Source organism: Rhyacophila brunnea, unplaced genomic scaffold, assembly GCF_057557595.1.
Source record: "Rhyacophila brunnea isolate RB1 unplaced genomic scaffold, BYU_Rbru_1.0 scaffold_16, whole genome shotgun sequence".
In the NCBI taxonomy this organism is placed as follows: Eukaryota; Metazoa; Arthropoda; class Insecta; order Trichoptera; family Rhyacophilidae; genus Rhyacophila; species Rhyacophila brunnea.
The window spans coordinates 3,350,292-3,367,266 of NW_028232816.1; the positions used below are offsets into that span (position 1 = coordinate 3,350,292).

Genomic DNA, 16,975 nt, shown 5'->3' on the forward strand with positions numbered 1-16,975 from the left:
AATATTAATCGAAAAATTGTAATCACGGCAAACTGTATACTGGATTGAATTCGAAATAAAAAATGAAAATTCCCGTAAAATAAATGGCACTACCATTGTGATTCGCTATTCGGCCGGTTTATAGTATGGCTGTGGACTTACAAGAACATATTATTTATGAAGTAATCGTGTACATTAGAAAATGATTATAAATGTTACGTTGAAATAAATAATCTAAATGAACGATTTACGAATGTTTTAAAAATAATTTGCAATCTATGGTAATTACGGGTTGGTATATTTTCTATTCTTTATGCATAAGTGCATGATAGACGATATGTACATCTAATTATGGTATATTTAATAAAAATAGTTAAAATATATTTATGTTTGTAATGATTATTAATGGCACCGTATTATTAAAATTAAAAAATAAGTATTATTTATCAAAAAAAATATACAATGCATTCAAGTTATAATAATTATTATGCAGTTGGGTTGAACGCGTGTGATTTAACGCTGCATATTATATAAGTTAAGGGGGGACATGCTCGTCGAAGGTGAAAATTGAGTTTTTATTGTATTTTCAAACCATGATCCTAGACACTCCTTAAACGTTGTAGATAATCTATTTATATAATTTTGAAGCCTTATTATCTTTTATAATTATTTTAAACATTTGATGACTGCATAAAGTATTTTTGTTACATAAAATAGTATTCTTTTAAACCTCTCGCTCTAATGTTTTAGAATATAGTCATATTTCGGTACATAGCTGTGCATTGGTGTTAAGATTTTTTACATTTATTAATTTTTAAACGCATTTATAAAACCATTAGCATAATTTATTATGAGATAATTTTTGTAAAATATTCACGATAAAAAATTATATTGATAATCTCTGTGATCCCAAATTTGACAAGAATTAGGCATTTTATTATTCAAAAAATCGGCAAGATTAACACATTTGAAGATGATTCTAAAGATATTTATTATAAGCTATGTTTTTGACCATTCAAGTGTGATAAACATCTTATGAATAATAATTGATTTATAATAATTATTGACCTAAGAATAAGGTAGTGTTTTTTTGAAATACGCCATTTCTTTTGTCATTCCCCAGTGATTGAATTGAAGTAGGGAGTAAAATGATATTAACGCGCGTGTTTGAACATGTACCGTTTAAAAAAAAATAAAAAAAAAATGGTTAGGTACATGTTCAAACACGCGCATTAACATAATTTTACTCCCTACTTTAATTTTAGTTTGTCAATTTATGGCTACGGCCGTATGTTGTAGCCTAACTACTGGGGAATGACAAAAGAAATGGCGTATTTCAAAAAAACACTACCTTATTCTTAGGTCAATAATTATTATAAAGCAATCATTATTCATAAGATGTTTATCACACTTGAATGGTCAAAAACATAGCTTATAATAAATATCTTTAGAATCATCTTCAAATTTGTTAATCTTGCCAATTTTTTGAATAATAAAATGCCTAATTCTTGTCAAATTTGGGATCACAGAGATTATCAATATAATTTTTTATCGTGAATATTTTACAAAAATTATCTCATAATAAATTATGCTAATGGTTTTATAAATGCGTTTAAAAATTAATAAATGTAAAAAATCTTAACACCAATGCACAGTTATGTACCGAAATATGACTATATTCTAAAACATTAGAGCGAGAGGTTTAAAAGAATATTATTTTATGTAACAAAAATACTTTATGCAGTCATCAAATGTTTCAAATAATTACAAAAGATAATAAGGCTTCAAAATTATATAAATAGATTATCTACAACGTTTAAGGAGTGTCCAGGATCATGGTTTGAAAGTACAATAAAAACTCAATTTTGACCTTCGACGAGCATGTCCCCCCTTAATATACGCAAACTAAAAACACATACGTATATTGGGCTCTGCACACTATGCGCAATAATTAAAATACTATGTAAAATTGATATACAAACTAAATAATTAATATTTTTGAGTAGTATTGAAACCATTCAATGTAAAAAGTTATGTTTTTATATTCCAGTAAAGAAAAAAGTCTTAGATGTGTCATAAAATTAAGTAACATCTTTAGAAATCAATCATTATCAATTCTTATATATGAGAATAATATCTACTTTGATTCCTTATTTAATAAATACAAAATTATATTGTGCCAAATTCAAGGGTATTTAAGTTATTTCCATATTGAAATACACATGCGTTTTACCAGCACGCAGAACGTATGCGTTGACTGCAACATGAAAGTTAATTGAAATAATATTTTTGTACTTGGAAAGTGGAAAAATCCAATGGTTTTGACATATTATTAATTGTGATTTAATTTGATCATGAAACCTTACCAATTCATAAGTAACAAAGCTCTTATAGTCGGTATTAAAACAACGTTGTTGTAAATATAAAATTATCAATATTGCAATTCTTAGATAATTTCATTTGACTTAGATATTTTTTTAAAAGCGTAAAAATCCATGTTTTCTTCAATTCCATTTATTTTACTGTCGTCATCAAGTCGTCATCCTAGAATGATAAAATTCAACATGACTATATACTAAAATAATTGCTCTCCCCCCTGCTTATGATGACAAAAAAATAATATATCCAGACAAAATTCATTTTATTTAAGTTTTATAATATTATTATCTATCAACAAATAGCGTTATTTGGTAAAAAAATATAGACAGGTAATTATTAATCTATTGACTTAAACTGTTAAAATTTCCATACAAAATCTTTATTTTTATTTTGATAAAAATCAAAATTTATTATTAGATTTTCTTCACGAGTCTTGTTATTTAAAAAAATATATCTATATAGCTTAAACTATAAGTATGTCATATATGAAATAATTTAAATATTTTAAAATGGTCAAATTTAATAAATGATAATTTATATTAAATGAGGTACTTTTTACTACAATGCCACTGTAAATTATAAATTTTAAAACATAACTCTAATTTAGGTGTTTGACCTTGTTGGAATTGAACTGTTTGTATGCCTGGCCGTTTTCACTTGAGCCGTTATTACTAAAAAAAACTGTACTAGTACAGATATACCTAACATACATAGATTACAGGTTATAGTATTGGTAGAAACTTTTGCAGGCTTATTGTTATATTATAGTATATAGTTAAAAATATATATATATAGTTAAAAAACACGATAACATGTTTCCATTATTTTTCCTGAATCGAAATAACACGGATATCGTTCGGGTCAATTCTAGATACACCACTGTTATCTAAATAATTGCAAGGTACACTAATTAACAGCCGATGCTGTCCTTTTTTTCCGGCGATTTTACACTACTGCAACAGAAAATAAATTTAAACCTATTTAAAAATTTGGTACAAGTCGGTTATGGGGAAGCCAGCGGCAAACAAATTTTGAAAATAGGAAATATACTGGATTATTTGTTAGGTTCAGTTAGTTAGGTTAGGTTATGTGAGGTCAGGTTTTCATTCTTGAATGTATAAATTTTGCCAAAAACGGCTATGACAATAATTTGTGCGGTTCCCGCCTGGCTTCCCCATAACCGACTTGTACCTCAAATTTATTGTCTACGTTTCAAATAAATTTATCTATAAGTGCATAAATTTATATCGTACATAATTTGAATACCAAAAACTTAAAAGGCTATACTGCCCCCATAAGCAAAAACACAGCTAATGGGAAAAAGACAATTTTGAGAGAAGAGAGGTTATCATGTTTTTCATTGCTGCTTCATTAAAAGTTAATCAATTTTAATAAATGTTTCGGTTTATAATAGATTATTTAAAAATTGATATATTGATTACATAAAAATGGCAAAATTACAAAAATATTGATTATAAAACTTCACTATTGTCTTTTTATTTATGATTTTGAATGGAATGATGTCAGTTTCATAAGGAAAAAAACAGTAAATATGTTTTTTTGCTTATAATTTAAATTGTAATGGATATTTTTGAAAAATTAAATACTTATTTTTTAATATAATGGTATTTTATTTATTAAATAATATTGGAATGACAATATATATTTTTAAATATACAAAAATTCGTCAGTTTTGGTGGGAAGACTCCCAAAACGTCATCCTATTTGTAGGCATTACTCTTCCTTATTTTTGAATTATGCATTTCTTCCGCAGAAGCGATATCAAACGAAGTTTTGTATTTTAAATGTATTGCCTCTGACGGCTTTGACAATCATCATGTCCTTCATGTAGGGTCTACACCAGTGGTTTTCATGTGTGTCCCTGGTGGCCGCATGCGGCCACCAGCGCTTTACAGAATAATATTTCAAAAATGTATTTATAAAATTATGATATTGGTTGATTACACATGACTAGTCTTAAATTTCTTTCCACACTCAAAAACGATCCATAAACTGCTGGCCTGTTAATTAATATTTAATTACCACATTTAAATATCATGTTAATTATATCTAATGACCAAACGCGCCTGTCGCAGTGTCAGCTCTAAATGAGTTAATATTGTCAATTGTTCTTACTACTGTATACTGTGAAAGATTATTCAGTGTAATGCACAAAAAACAAATATCTAAGCCAGTTGACAGATGTAAACTTAGAAGCAGCCATGCGGCTCGCATTGGAAAAAAGGAATATTGACGAATTTCCTTTTGCATTATTTTTAAATATCAAATGTTCAGAGACATAAGTACAAATATCATTAATTTAATAAGACTATATAGTTAGAAATGTATTTTATGTTAGATTAAGATTAAAATTAATAACTCATTTAGTGATAACAACGGGCTGGCGCGTTTTCAGTAGTTGGCCATTAGATATAATTAACATGATATTTAAATGTGGTAATTAAAAAGTAATTAACTGGTCATTAACATTTTACTTGCCATTATAATTTCATTGTATTTTGCAGCATTTTGATCAAGTTTATCCAATTGCATACTCTCCAAAACAAGGTTGAGAATCTTTTTTTCACGATTCTTAGTCCAATTTCGAACTTAACCTTTAAGTCTTAAAATATCATTAAAAATGTAGGGCGATATGAAGTTAGTGAATGATTAATTTGAGGTTATCTCATCATTACCAGTTACATGCGGTATTACGTTTATGTAAAAATTCTAGAATCATAAACAAAAAAAACAGTAAGCCAGCGTTTTTAAGCAAAAACACACAGCAAATCGATAGATGTGCTGTGTTTTTGCTTATAAATCATTATTTACTGTTTTGTTGCTTCGAAAAGCCTAACATTTTTGCAAAAGTAATGAACACATTATGATGATTTCTATATTAAAATAAATGATTTGCAGTTTATTTTGTTAAGCAATTATGTTCAGAATTTTATCTAGTATGTCACCTCATACTTACTTTAATTTTTCATTTTTTCCCATTAGCTGTGTTTTTGCTTATGGGGGCAGTATAAGTGCCAGAAATTATGAAAACGATTTTATTTAGGAAATGGATAGCATGTGCCCAAGGCCAATTTCATACAGAAGGGTACAAGTGCCACTGATGCACGGAAATAATTTTTAAAAATTCCAGAAGATGGCGTTGGTTGTATGCAGTGACGTCTCTAGACTAAACACCGTCCCTAGGCAGCGCCAAAATGCAGCCCAATTTTTTTTAAACAGTATTTTTTATCATCCTTTTGACTCCAATATCTAAGAAATGTGTTGTATTGATAGATTACTAACAAAATACGTGCCACTAAAATATACAAAATTAAATTTAGATATAAAAAGCGAATATGTACATACGGTAATAATAAAATTATGTTAGACACTCGCCCAAATCACCAGAAGTCTGAGGTTCTCTTTTTTGGTGGATATTTCTGACACATTTGGTGTATACCTATTAGCAATACACAGATTTATTATTTTCCCACCATTTGTACTATGCTATTATTGTACAACATGTAAACAAAATAATTTTAGCTATTTCTATGTACCTAATGACTGTTCTCGATTTGCCGCCCTTCGAGTAACTGCCGCCCCCAAGCGACGCTCAATCTGCCTACCTCTACGGGACGTCACTGGTTGTATTAATTGTATGATTGATGTATGAATTGAATGTTTGAGCGTATTTTAAATTCCCATCTACCTTTTTTTTGAAAATGGCACTTATGCCTTTTTAAGTTTCCGTTATTCATTTATTATATTGTCGATATCTAATAAATAGTTGTAAAGATATGCTATTGTATTTTGTTTTAATATTATACTTATTTTCAATTCCGGGTTAACAGATATGTAACCCGTGATTGACTGATGAAATATTGTGGCCACGTAAAATGTAAAGCTCCTACCACACACCCAGGTGTTTACTTTTGATCAATTCGAAGAATCCGATATCGAACGATGTATTATTTAAGGGAGAAGAAAGACTGCGGCCCCGACAGATGCACGGGTATATTATTACAAGATTCGCTTGTTGGTTTAGGCAAGTTTATTTCACGAAAAAAAATACGCTGTGAAAAATCGAAAGACTTCTTGAGTGAATTTTACTTCTAGAATCTTGAACAGGTTTACATTATGGTCAACGAATTGCGACATATTTATCATAGTTATTACACAGCTGAAAGAATATATTGTTAAAACTGCCAATGTGACAATTTCTTTAAAATGTTTTTGCAACGAGTCTCGTGGTTACAGTATATACTATCATAATATAAAGTGGTTACATGTAAATTGCACGTAAAACATTTCACCGTAGCACAGTTTGCCGCGAGCTTTCTATCGAAAAGAGATAACCGTGAACTATACGGTCTCCAATTTTATTAGATTCAATATAAACATTAATAATTCAATTGTCATAGCAGATTTTTTCAAAATTCATGAATTCAAGAATGAAAACCTAACCTAACCTAACCTAACAAACAATCCAGTATATCGGCTATTTTCAAAATTTGTTTGCCGCTGGCTTCCTGTAAACTGACAAGAACTGTATTTTATTTGGACATGCATTTTATCTCAGTAAGTACTATACGACCCAAAGAGGTTGGACGGTTTTTAATATACGACCATATAATTCCGATACACCATTTCACGTTGAAGTGTGATAGGGCGAACTGCATACGTACAAATTTCCGGACACGAATATAAGTAGGTACTATTAGCCACGGTGGCCGCGCGGCTTAAGCGTTGGACTATAACGCCGTGGGTCCCAAGTTCGAATCCTGGGTCTGGCAAGTACACATATTGTTTTTCAATTTGTGTGTGTCAGGGTATGGACCTAATAAGTTGAGCAAGTGGCTGACATCCATTTCTCGTAAAAAACAAAATCTGTCAATACAAACGTCTACTCTGTGGAGGCCCATATGATCCTATTAGGATCGGACATGGTCAAAAGAACTATATACTTATTGTATTTTATCAATAAAATAAGATTCGACATAAATAGTGCACATTATTATTCGACATAAATAGTGCATTTTATAAATGACATAGCATTGGTAATAAAAAATGCTATGTTTTTGTTGTTCGCTGATGACTTGAAACTCTTTTTGGAAGTTGTCACCTTGGACGATTGTCGTCAGCTCCAACTTGATATAGATAATATATTAGATTGGGGCAGGCGTAACAAACTAGAATTCAATATTGATAAATGCAATCTTTTGTCGTTTACCAGAGCCTCAAAAGTGTTGTTTTTCCAATACTCGATGCATGGCAGAGTTTTGTCACGAATATCATCTGTAAGGGATCTTGGCATTACGTTTGAGAGTAAACTGACATTTATTAGCCATATAGTTACCATTTGTAACAAGGCGCTTAAAATGTTGGGCTTCGTCATGCGTACTTCCCGGGTCTTTTCGGATGTTACGGTATTAAAACTTTTATTTAATTCTTTAGTTCGAAGCAGACTTGAGAGTGGGTCTATTGTTTGGGCACCGCATCAGTTAAAGTATGGCCTTATGGTGGAGAGGGTTCAGAAGAAATTCTTGAGACTCCTTTATTTGAGGTTGTACGGATACTATCCGTGGCTTTATCCAGCTGACTTTCTCTTAGGCATGCTTACATACTGCAGTTTGCAATTTAGAAGAAATATTTATTTAGCTATGTATTTTTTTCGACTTATACGAGGTATAAATGAGAACTCTGCCATTCTGGGCAGTGTTGACCTGTGTGTCCCTGATAACTATCTTAGAAATAGAGAACATCAGTTGTTTATTCTCCCAAGGTGCAGAACCAACCTGCCACTGGTAATGCCAATTGGGAGGGCGATAACTATGTTCAACGAAATTGCTTCGGGTGTTGATATATTCCACCTACGTGAGGATGAGTATAGGTGGACGTTATTTTATAATTTTTTAAAATAGGGTCTGTTTAACTCATCCGGTGTATTTCCATGTACCTATATAATTAATATTTTTGTATGTACATATTTGTTTAATAACATATTATCTATCTCTTTTTTATGTCATGTTGTGAACGTCTTAAACTTATAATTTGTAATGTCCACAATATGTAAAAATAAATAAATTGAAATTGAATTGAAAAATTATACTTTGTCAGTCATGCTTATTTGTTTTCTTTGATTAATTATTTGTAATTAAATGAAATACAATTTCATAATACTTATTCCATTTTTTAATTAAATTCTGTACCGGTTTTGTCCTCTTCAAGGGGACATTATCAAGTTTGACGCAAGTTGATAATGTCCCCTTGCAGAGGACAAAACCGGTACAGAATTTAATTAAAAAGTTGAATACGTATTATAACATTGTGTTTCATTTAATTACAAATAATTAATCAAATAATACAATGCAGTTCTACCATGAATTGACAGTTAACACTATAAAAGAAATATTTGTTTTCATTGAACTAAGAATATAATCAGCAGATGGTACCTACTGGTTAGTTTTTAAAATTCAAATAAAACCTGCCTCAACCAAACTTAGTATAATATTTTGGTTGATGGATGGATGGGCTATCCGACAAAAATAGTGCACACTTTTTCAGTCATGCTTATTTGTTTTCGTGGAATGAAGAATACATAATAATATTACATTTGGTGTTAGTTTTTTTTTAAATTCATTGAACCCGGCCTAACCAAACCATAATCGATAAAAAAATATTTCTACGTATATAAAATATCTAAAATTATGTATGGTTTAATTTAACGGAATACTTTTAGACATTTTACCGATAAACGAATATTTTGTTACTGTTATCTACCATGGCTTGGATTTAATGTAGACAGGGTTTAATTTGAATTAAAAAAAATAATATTAACAAATACTAACTACATATTGTTACCTTAGTTCAATGAAAACAAATACATTTGACTGACAAAGTTTGGAGTTTACTGTTAATGTCAGATATTAATAGCATGCCCCCCACAATGCGGGGGGTGAGAGGGTTCTAGCCTGGGGGTCCGGTGTGGCGGATTAACCGGATAAATGAGATAAACACATCAATTATTTTGCTCAAATAGTAAAAAAAAAGAAGTCGCCTGCGGCACTATTTTACTTGAGTGGTTTTAACATTTTACAATATTATGTACTTGTGCAATGCATTTTTTTATTATTATGTGTCGATACTCGACCACTTTACTATTCAAGTGGATTTATTAAAAAAAAAAAACACAAACGATCGCTAAAAATACACTAAATACTTATCCTTTTTTATCCGGTAAACTATGTATAAAACATTAAGTGACACCTGTGATTATATTTATTATTTTAGGGAACTCGTTTAAAGATTAAATTAGTAAAATCAAATTTATAAAATATTCCATTGTAGGTATTTGTAATTATTATAAAGTATTAAATATTCGTCAGTATTTCCATCTGTTAATGATAATACAAACAAATATTTAGTGAATTTTTTCTATTATATACATGATTTTTTTTGTAACACGATGTGCGGAAATGTCGTATTGGTAATGTAAGCGACTGATGATAATGTTTAATTTTGTTTCAAAAACATGACAACCATAATCATCTTACGATTTTTGGAGGTGGGTATTCTATGAAAAAAATACAATAAAATCTCCATTATTGTTTAGTTTCTACATAATTTACTTTGATAGGAGAGTTTTTGTCAGTTGATTGAGGTTAAACTTTTGTAAAAGTAATTATTATTTCGATGTTTTATTTATATAAAAACACTTCGCACACGCAGACACAAAAGTCGCGGAACAAAATATAATATTTTAAAGAAAATTTAATACTAAGATCAGTTTTTACTGAAAATTAAAAAAAAAGACGCTGAAGAGTCTGGTTAGGTATATTATATGGTACGATATTAAGAAGAAGCATAGTATAAGTATCTCTCATTGTATTATGTAAGTGGCACAAATATTAAGTGTCTCTAATGTGCCATTTTCTTATATGTACGAATATATTGTATCAAATTCTGCGAGCGTAGCATAACGTAGTATGATAATATGTAATGTAAAGTATTTCGACTATGTCTGTCAGCAGCACTTCGATAAAATAAATACTTGAGCTAAAATGGTGGCGCCGAGTCTCGTTCAAGTGCTTACGCACATACAGGATGTGAGGTGTCGTAAGGGTAACAAATTCAAATAAAATTCTGATTTACGCATACAGTTTTCAATCAAATCACTCTTACAATATAGATTCCAAAAAATTTTTCCACATTTTTTTTCTATATGTTTACGAGAATCGACTGTTACAGCTTAATTATACCAGTAACATATTGTAAATTGTACGTATTTCATTTTACCGTCACGCAGTTTGCCGTGAGCTTTCTAATCGGAAAGAGATGACTGTATACCATTCGGTCAAAAAAAAATATTTGTTAAACTCTGAAAATTTCAGTTATAAGAAGTGTTACGTCTGTGAAATGAAACCCGAAGCTTGCGTCTATTTCTTATTAAAATACAGTGATACACTTTAGAGTTACATGTAAATTGTATGTAAAACAGTTTATCGTGAGCTTTCTTATCAGAAAGAGATAACCGTATACGGTCTCCAATTTTATTGGATACAATATGAACATTAATTCAATGTTCATAGCTGATTTTGGCAAAATTCATGAATTTTATTCAAGAATGAAAACCCGATAGCCTAACCCAACCTAACCTGACAAATAATCCAGTATATCGGATTTTTTCAAAATTTGTTTGCCGCTGGCTTACTGTGAACCGACAAGAACCATGTTTTATTTTGACATTAATTTTATCTCAGTACTATACGATCCAAAGAGGTTGGGTGGTCTTTACTATACGTCCATTCGAGGGTATACTGACAGAAAGCATTAACTCATTAAAACAAGTTATGAGATAATCGCAAAAAGGACTTTAATTTTTTCTCCCACGTAGATTTTTTTATGATTTAAACACATTTTTTCTACATTGTAAAGACTAACCTTTATGGAAAACACAATATACGACATGTTACAAGTCTTATATTTTGTATACGCAGAGCGCATTAGGTCATTATCATGCTTTCTATCAGAATAATAATGATTCTATTTTCTCACCATTATATCCTATGCCTTTGTGCGTTTTACCAGGACGTAGAGCGTAAAATTGTATACATTTTGGCATTTAAAACAGAAAAAACAGCAAAAACTGAAATAATGCGTTCTGTCAGTATACCCTCGATATATTTCCGATACAACATTATTTTTACGGTGAAGTGTGATACGGCGAACTGCGTACGTGTAAAATTTCGGATAAGAATTAATTATACCAACGATCAAACTCGTAGATTTGACGACTCCATGTGTGATGATAAGGATACAAGGATATGAGTAAATGTGTAAAACAGCTGATATCCATAATTTAGTGGACCAAGGGATGAGAAAGTAAAGCGTAAGGTTAAGGGATGAATTTTCTACTTCGTGATTCAAATAAACTTGCTAATAATCGATGAGAACGAATTACGGAATGGAATGCAACAAACACTACATAAAATATGTTAAGTGAATTATGTAGTAAACTTTTTTTATTCAACGAATAATTCACAAGATTTGAGAATGTAACATTCTTTATTGAAAATGCATAATTATTTTAAAAACACATGTTGGTTGGAAATAATTACAATATAAAAAGAACTTTATATATACCACGTTTTAAAAAATTCTGTTGAATCATATAAACTTGGCAATTCTATTTATTAATAATTTAGGACAAATAAGGCAACTAATTGTCAACAAATCATTTTTTTGCTATTTATTTTGCAACAAACAAACAATAATATAGACTACTGAAATGTCATTTTGATTTCCATAGTAACGCACGTATATATTAATAATTTAGTTGCTAAGATCACCCTCTTAGCAATCAATAATAGTGGATTGGATTACGGATTTCTTCCGAAATAACTTTTAATACAAAACAGAATTAACTGAAAATGAATTCAATTCTACTTAAAGATGGCTAAAAGTATTAAAAGAATGCATTGGCATCGTGTTCTGATATATTCTAAAAATTTCAAATGTCTAGGCTAGTCGAGCTAATAAAAATGTTGTAAAATAGAAGTAACGGGTGGCAACATGCTTGACCTTCGGAGGAGATAATATTATATAATATACAGAAGAATAAACATTGTTTAAGCCCAGAGGATGTATGTTTAATTTAATTTAATCCCACTCTACTATCTCTTATCTAAATATGAAATAATAAAGTGGTTTAAAAAAAATTAGCATTCTTCTATTTATTGTATATTCGATTTTCAAAACGATAATACAATGAAGATATTTATTTCCTGTGGGTATTTACCGATAAAACAATATATTTTAGTATATTCAGACGGCCTCGTGTAGGGTTTTAGAGTCTTACCTAGTCAGACATACTGTGTAAACCGGGATTTCCCAGGCGCCTTAGTGTCCCGAGAGGGTCCAACGGGGACCATGTTTTTGGTCCAGATTTACGTATTTCAATATTTTATTTCACTTCATTTGATTAAATGTAGATACAAATATGCAAATATGAAAACCTTTTATTTCGAAATATGACGACAACTGGAATACTTAGTAAAAAAATGATTTTGAAAATAAGAGTATTCGGAACTGTACGTCTAGAATCTAGATTGAATTGCATAAAGTATTCAACTATAAACTGTATGCATTTATTTATAGTAATCCCTCTATTCCTACGGTCAGATTAAGGGATGGAAAATCCATACATAAATTAACTATTTATTTTATTCAACGAATAATTCACAAGATTTAAGAATGTATTTTTCTAATTATTTAATGTACATAATTTTTGAAAAACACTTTATTATAACTAATAAAAAAAATCTTTTTTTTTTTTGAAAAAAGTAAGCCACCCCGGCTAAGAATCGAACCCTGCATCTCCCTGTTTTTTTCAAAAAAAAAAAGATTTTTCTATTGGTCATAATAATATATTCTCTCAGAAAGTGTTTTTCAAAAATTATGTAGGTATGTTCAATAATTAGAATGATACATTCTTAAATCTTGTGAATTATTCGATGAATAAAAGAAATAGTTAATTATAAATTATTAGCAAGTTCAAGTAAGTTACATCATAGAAAATATTGGAGTAATCCACGACATCGGTTAGTAATCGAAGTAATAGGTATCTACTTTGATTTAAGAAACAAAAATCGATTGCGAAAGTAGCTTGATTTGGAAGAGCGCTGATGAGTATGTATTAAAATTGACCAATAGTTAAAATTTGTCGCAATTAGTATGTCACTGCGTAGCATAGTGTTAATGCGCGGATCGGGCGTAAAACCCGGGAAATACAGGGTTCGATTCCCCGCCAGGGTGGCTTACTTTTTTCAAAAAAAAGATTTTTTCAATTGGTTATAATATATTCTCTCAGAAAGTGTTTTTCAAAAATTACGTATGTTCCATACATAAATTTTCATTTTTTGAAACATTTTGTTTACGATTGAGTGGGTAGCAAAAAAGTTGTATAGTTCAATAAAAAATATTTCCAATAGATTAAGAAAATAACGTTCCTATCATTTAAATATTTACAACTTTATCAAAAATACTTCAAATAACCTTCAAGCCGTCTCCGGCGGGTTATAGCTCGGATAATCCAATGAATTGTGTACTTTTGTTTAAAAGCATGAACTTTAGCATAATGTGTAGACATATCATAAAGGTAATTTATGAGATATCGTGTCGCTTCACAATTATTTATCCAGCGCATCGATTCTATACACAAGACTGCTTTCGGCCGCTATCTGGGGTAGGAAAGTATCCAAGTATTAGCAATTAATTATTATTGCAATAAGTGCTATATTTCAACAGCACCTCTCTTGGCTGTGATAAATTTTAGAGTGAGATAGACAGTCTTAACAGTTCAGACGGCTAACTTATTATTATTGTTACAATAAGTGTTATTATTTCTGTACTTTTCTACCCTTGTTGCCAAAGGCCGAAAGCAGCCTTTTGTATAGAATATATGCGCAGGAGCCTCTAAATTCCAACATGGCAGCCAAAATCTTATTATATAATTACCTTCTCTCTGATATGATTGATTTTCAACTTGGCATGATAAACTTGACATTTTGAAATAAGAAGTTTATTAAATACCAAAATGACGGCCAGATTTTAAATTTTATAAACAATCGTCTGATATTGTTGATTTTCAGCTTGGAGATAATATCATATGAAGGTATGAAACGTTGTTGCAAATAAAGTAAAATTTGTTTGCAAGAGTAATGGTTTTACACACTTCTTGGCTGGCTTGGGATCGAAATGAACCAGAGCTCATCGGAGCACTGTCTGTCCTGGTTCATGAAATCCTCAAAATTATCGCTCCGTCGCGTGGACCATTGATTTGACCATCCGAGCTAGATAGATCAAAAAAATCTAACACACTTATTTTTATAAAATATACATTACCTACATAAAATTGTTAATATTTTCGGAAAATTATCAAGTTCTCTGGTTCGTTAAGTTTTCCATTTTGAGCGATGTGGCTGACGTGGTTTTAAAGGGTAATGCGTAATTCCAGGTATACCTTAAACTACCTTCCCTTATTGTGTGTGCGCCTAGAAAGTGGTCACATTTTTTTGATTAGGTTTTTATTATTTTTGTCAAATAATATAATTATAAAAACAATTTTTCTCGGGATTTCAATATTTTAGATTCCGTAATTATTGCAAACACTAGCAAATACGCCGTATTTCAATAATTATATTATGAAAATTGACTTTTCTCTATTATTGTTCTTAAAGCCCCCTGTATATTACCCTTCCACTCTCATTGGCTAAAAATGAAGCCTGCTACATAACAGTATGTCGACAGTGACATCTGTTCCTGATTTCGATTAATGTTTCAAAATGTCACCCGCGTTACAAAGCAGTTCAGCTAATACTGAATAAATAATAATCCGGAGTTTCGTGTGACGAATTGTTTTTGTAAGAATTCTTTCTTCATGTTGTAGTTGTAATTTTCTTAACAGTTCAACTATTTTTTTGCGTGTTAAAACATCTCAACTGTTCACTAAGTATTTTTTTATAAATTAATCACTATATTTTCAACGCCCACGTTGGCCGCGCGGTTTAAGCATTGGCCTATAACGTCGTTGGTATCAGGTTCGAATCCTGGGTCAGACAAGTACACATATTGTTTTTCAATTTGTGTATGAGTCAGAGTATGGACCTAAAGGTTGAGCGAGTGGCTAGTATCCATTTCTCGTAAAAATAAAATCTGTTAATGCAAACCTCCACTCTGTGAAGGCTCGTGATCTTATAAGGATCGGACATGGTCACATTGTCAGTAATCAGTGTTTTAAAAAAAGTTTTCTAGTTAAGTTTTGATATTCAAAAGTTAAATGAAACGCAGTCAGAGCAGCATTTCTTAACCTTTCTATGCGTGAATAAAAATATATGTATTTTGTTTCACCTGCAATAATGATCGCGGAATAGACAACACAACCGATAGGTAGGTAATGGAGTTTTTACCAACTTTATTGTATTGATTTATTATATAAGCTAGAGTAAAGAGAGTTCGTTGTCAGTGTGTGTTTACCTTTGGCGAGTGTACACGACGTCCGAAGATGCCGAAAGGCGAAACCCGGGTCACAAAAAAACGACTTAAATGGAATAGTACAGAGCTTGAATCCATTAGAATATAAATTCAAATTCCATCAAGTACCTTCAGTCGATAGTATTAATATAACAATATAATCATTTACACTATTATCGACTGGGCCCTACTCGTTGAAAATTTATATATTTCCGGTTTGACAGTTTAATGTTTTGAATATTATCATGCGAATTCAGTACCGAGAGGTAATAATTTAAAATTAATAGTTGTTACTGTTCAATTGAACAACGTATACGATGTAATATTTATTTGGATAATAAATTCAGGTTTCCTATTTTATTGAAAGTTAGTAATCCAATATTAGTTTCTAATAATTATTTATTGATAGCAATTTCAAATCGAACAATAATATAATATTCAGTGACATTATACAAATAAAGGGTTATCAAATCAGTAGTAATCTTTTCTTTTCTTTTCTATGGTATGGAAGTATGGACGCTAAACAAAGAGATGTCTCGGAGACTTGAAGCTTTCGAGATGTGGCTGTATAGACGCATCTTAAAAATTCCTTGGACTGACCGGGTGACAAATGTTGAAGTTCTCAATAGAATGGGGAAGGACCGAAAAGTTCTACGTAGTATCAAAACCAGGAAACTACAATACTTCGGCCACATTATGAGAGGACAAAAATACAGCATTCCCCAACTCGTCATTCAAGGAAAGATCAATGGGAAGCGTAGCAGAGGACGGCGCCGCATTTCGTGGTTTAAGAACCTCCGTGATTGGTACGAGTGCAGCTCCACCGAACTGTTCCGGGTAGCAGACGACAAAAATAAGATCGCCTTGATGGTGGCCGACCTCCGCTAGGGGAAGGCACAATAAGAAGAAGAAGGTACAAAATATTTTTAAAATATCAAGCCATTTTTCTTCAGATTCCCTCAAAAATTGACATTCATTATGTTGAGTATTCTTTACGTGGCTGGGACACGTATTACGGATGCCGCCAAAGAGTGCGACACTTCGTACCCTTGTGGCACAGCTTCAAGCGGGCCTCCCTCACCATGCA

General features: G+C 30.9%; 1 protein-coding gene across 5 annotated transcripts in view; it reads right to left on the reverse strand.

Moving 5' to 3' along the window:
* The window catches only part of Dh44-R2 (Diuretic hormone 44 receptor 2), a 515,631-nt gene that overhangs the window by 2,968 nt on the left and 495,688 nt on the right, over nt 1-16,975 (reverse strand). The window contains exon 12 of one of the 5 annotated variants that reach the window (XM_085944031.1): nt 1,768-2,523. The exons of the other annotated variants lie outside the window; for them this stretch is intronic. Coding sequence (XP_085800157.1) covers nt 2,511-2,523 — 13 coding nt within the window. The 3' untranslated portion in view covers nt 1,768-2,510. Of the gene's footprint in view, nt 1-1,767; nt 2,524-16,975 lie in introns of those variants that run through there. 5 annotated transcript variants of the gene reach the window in all.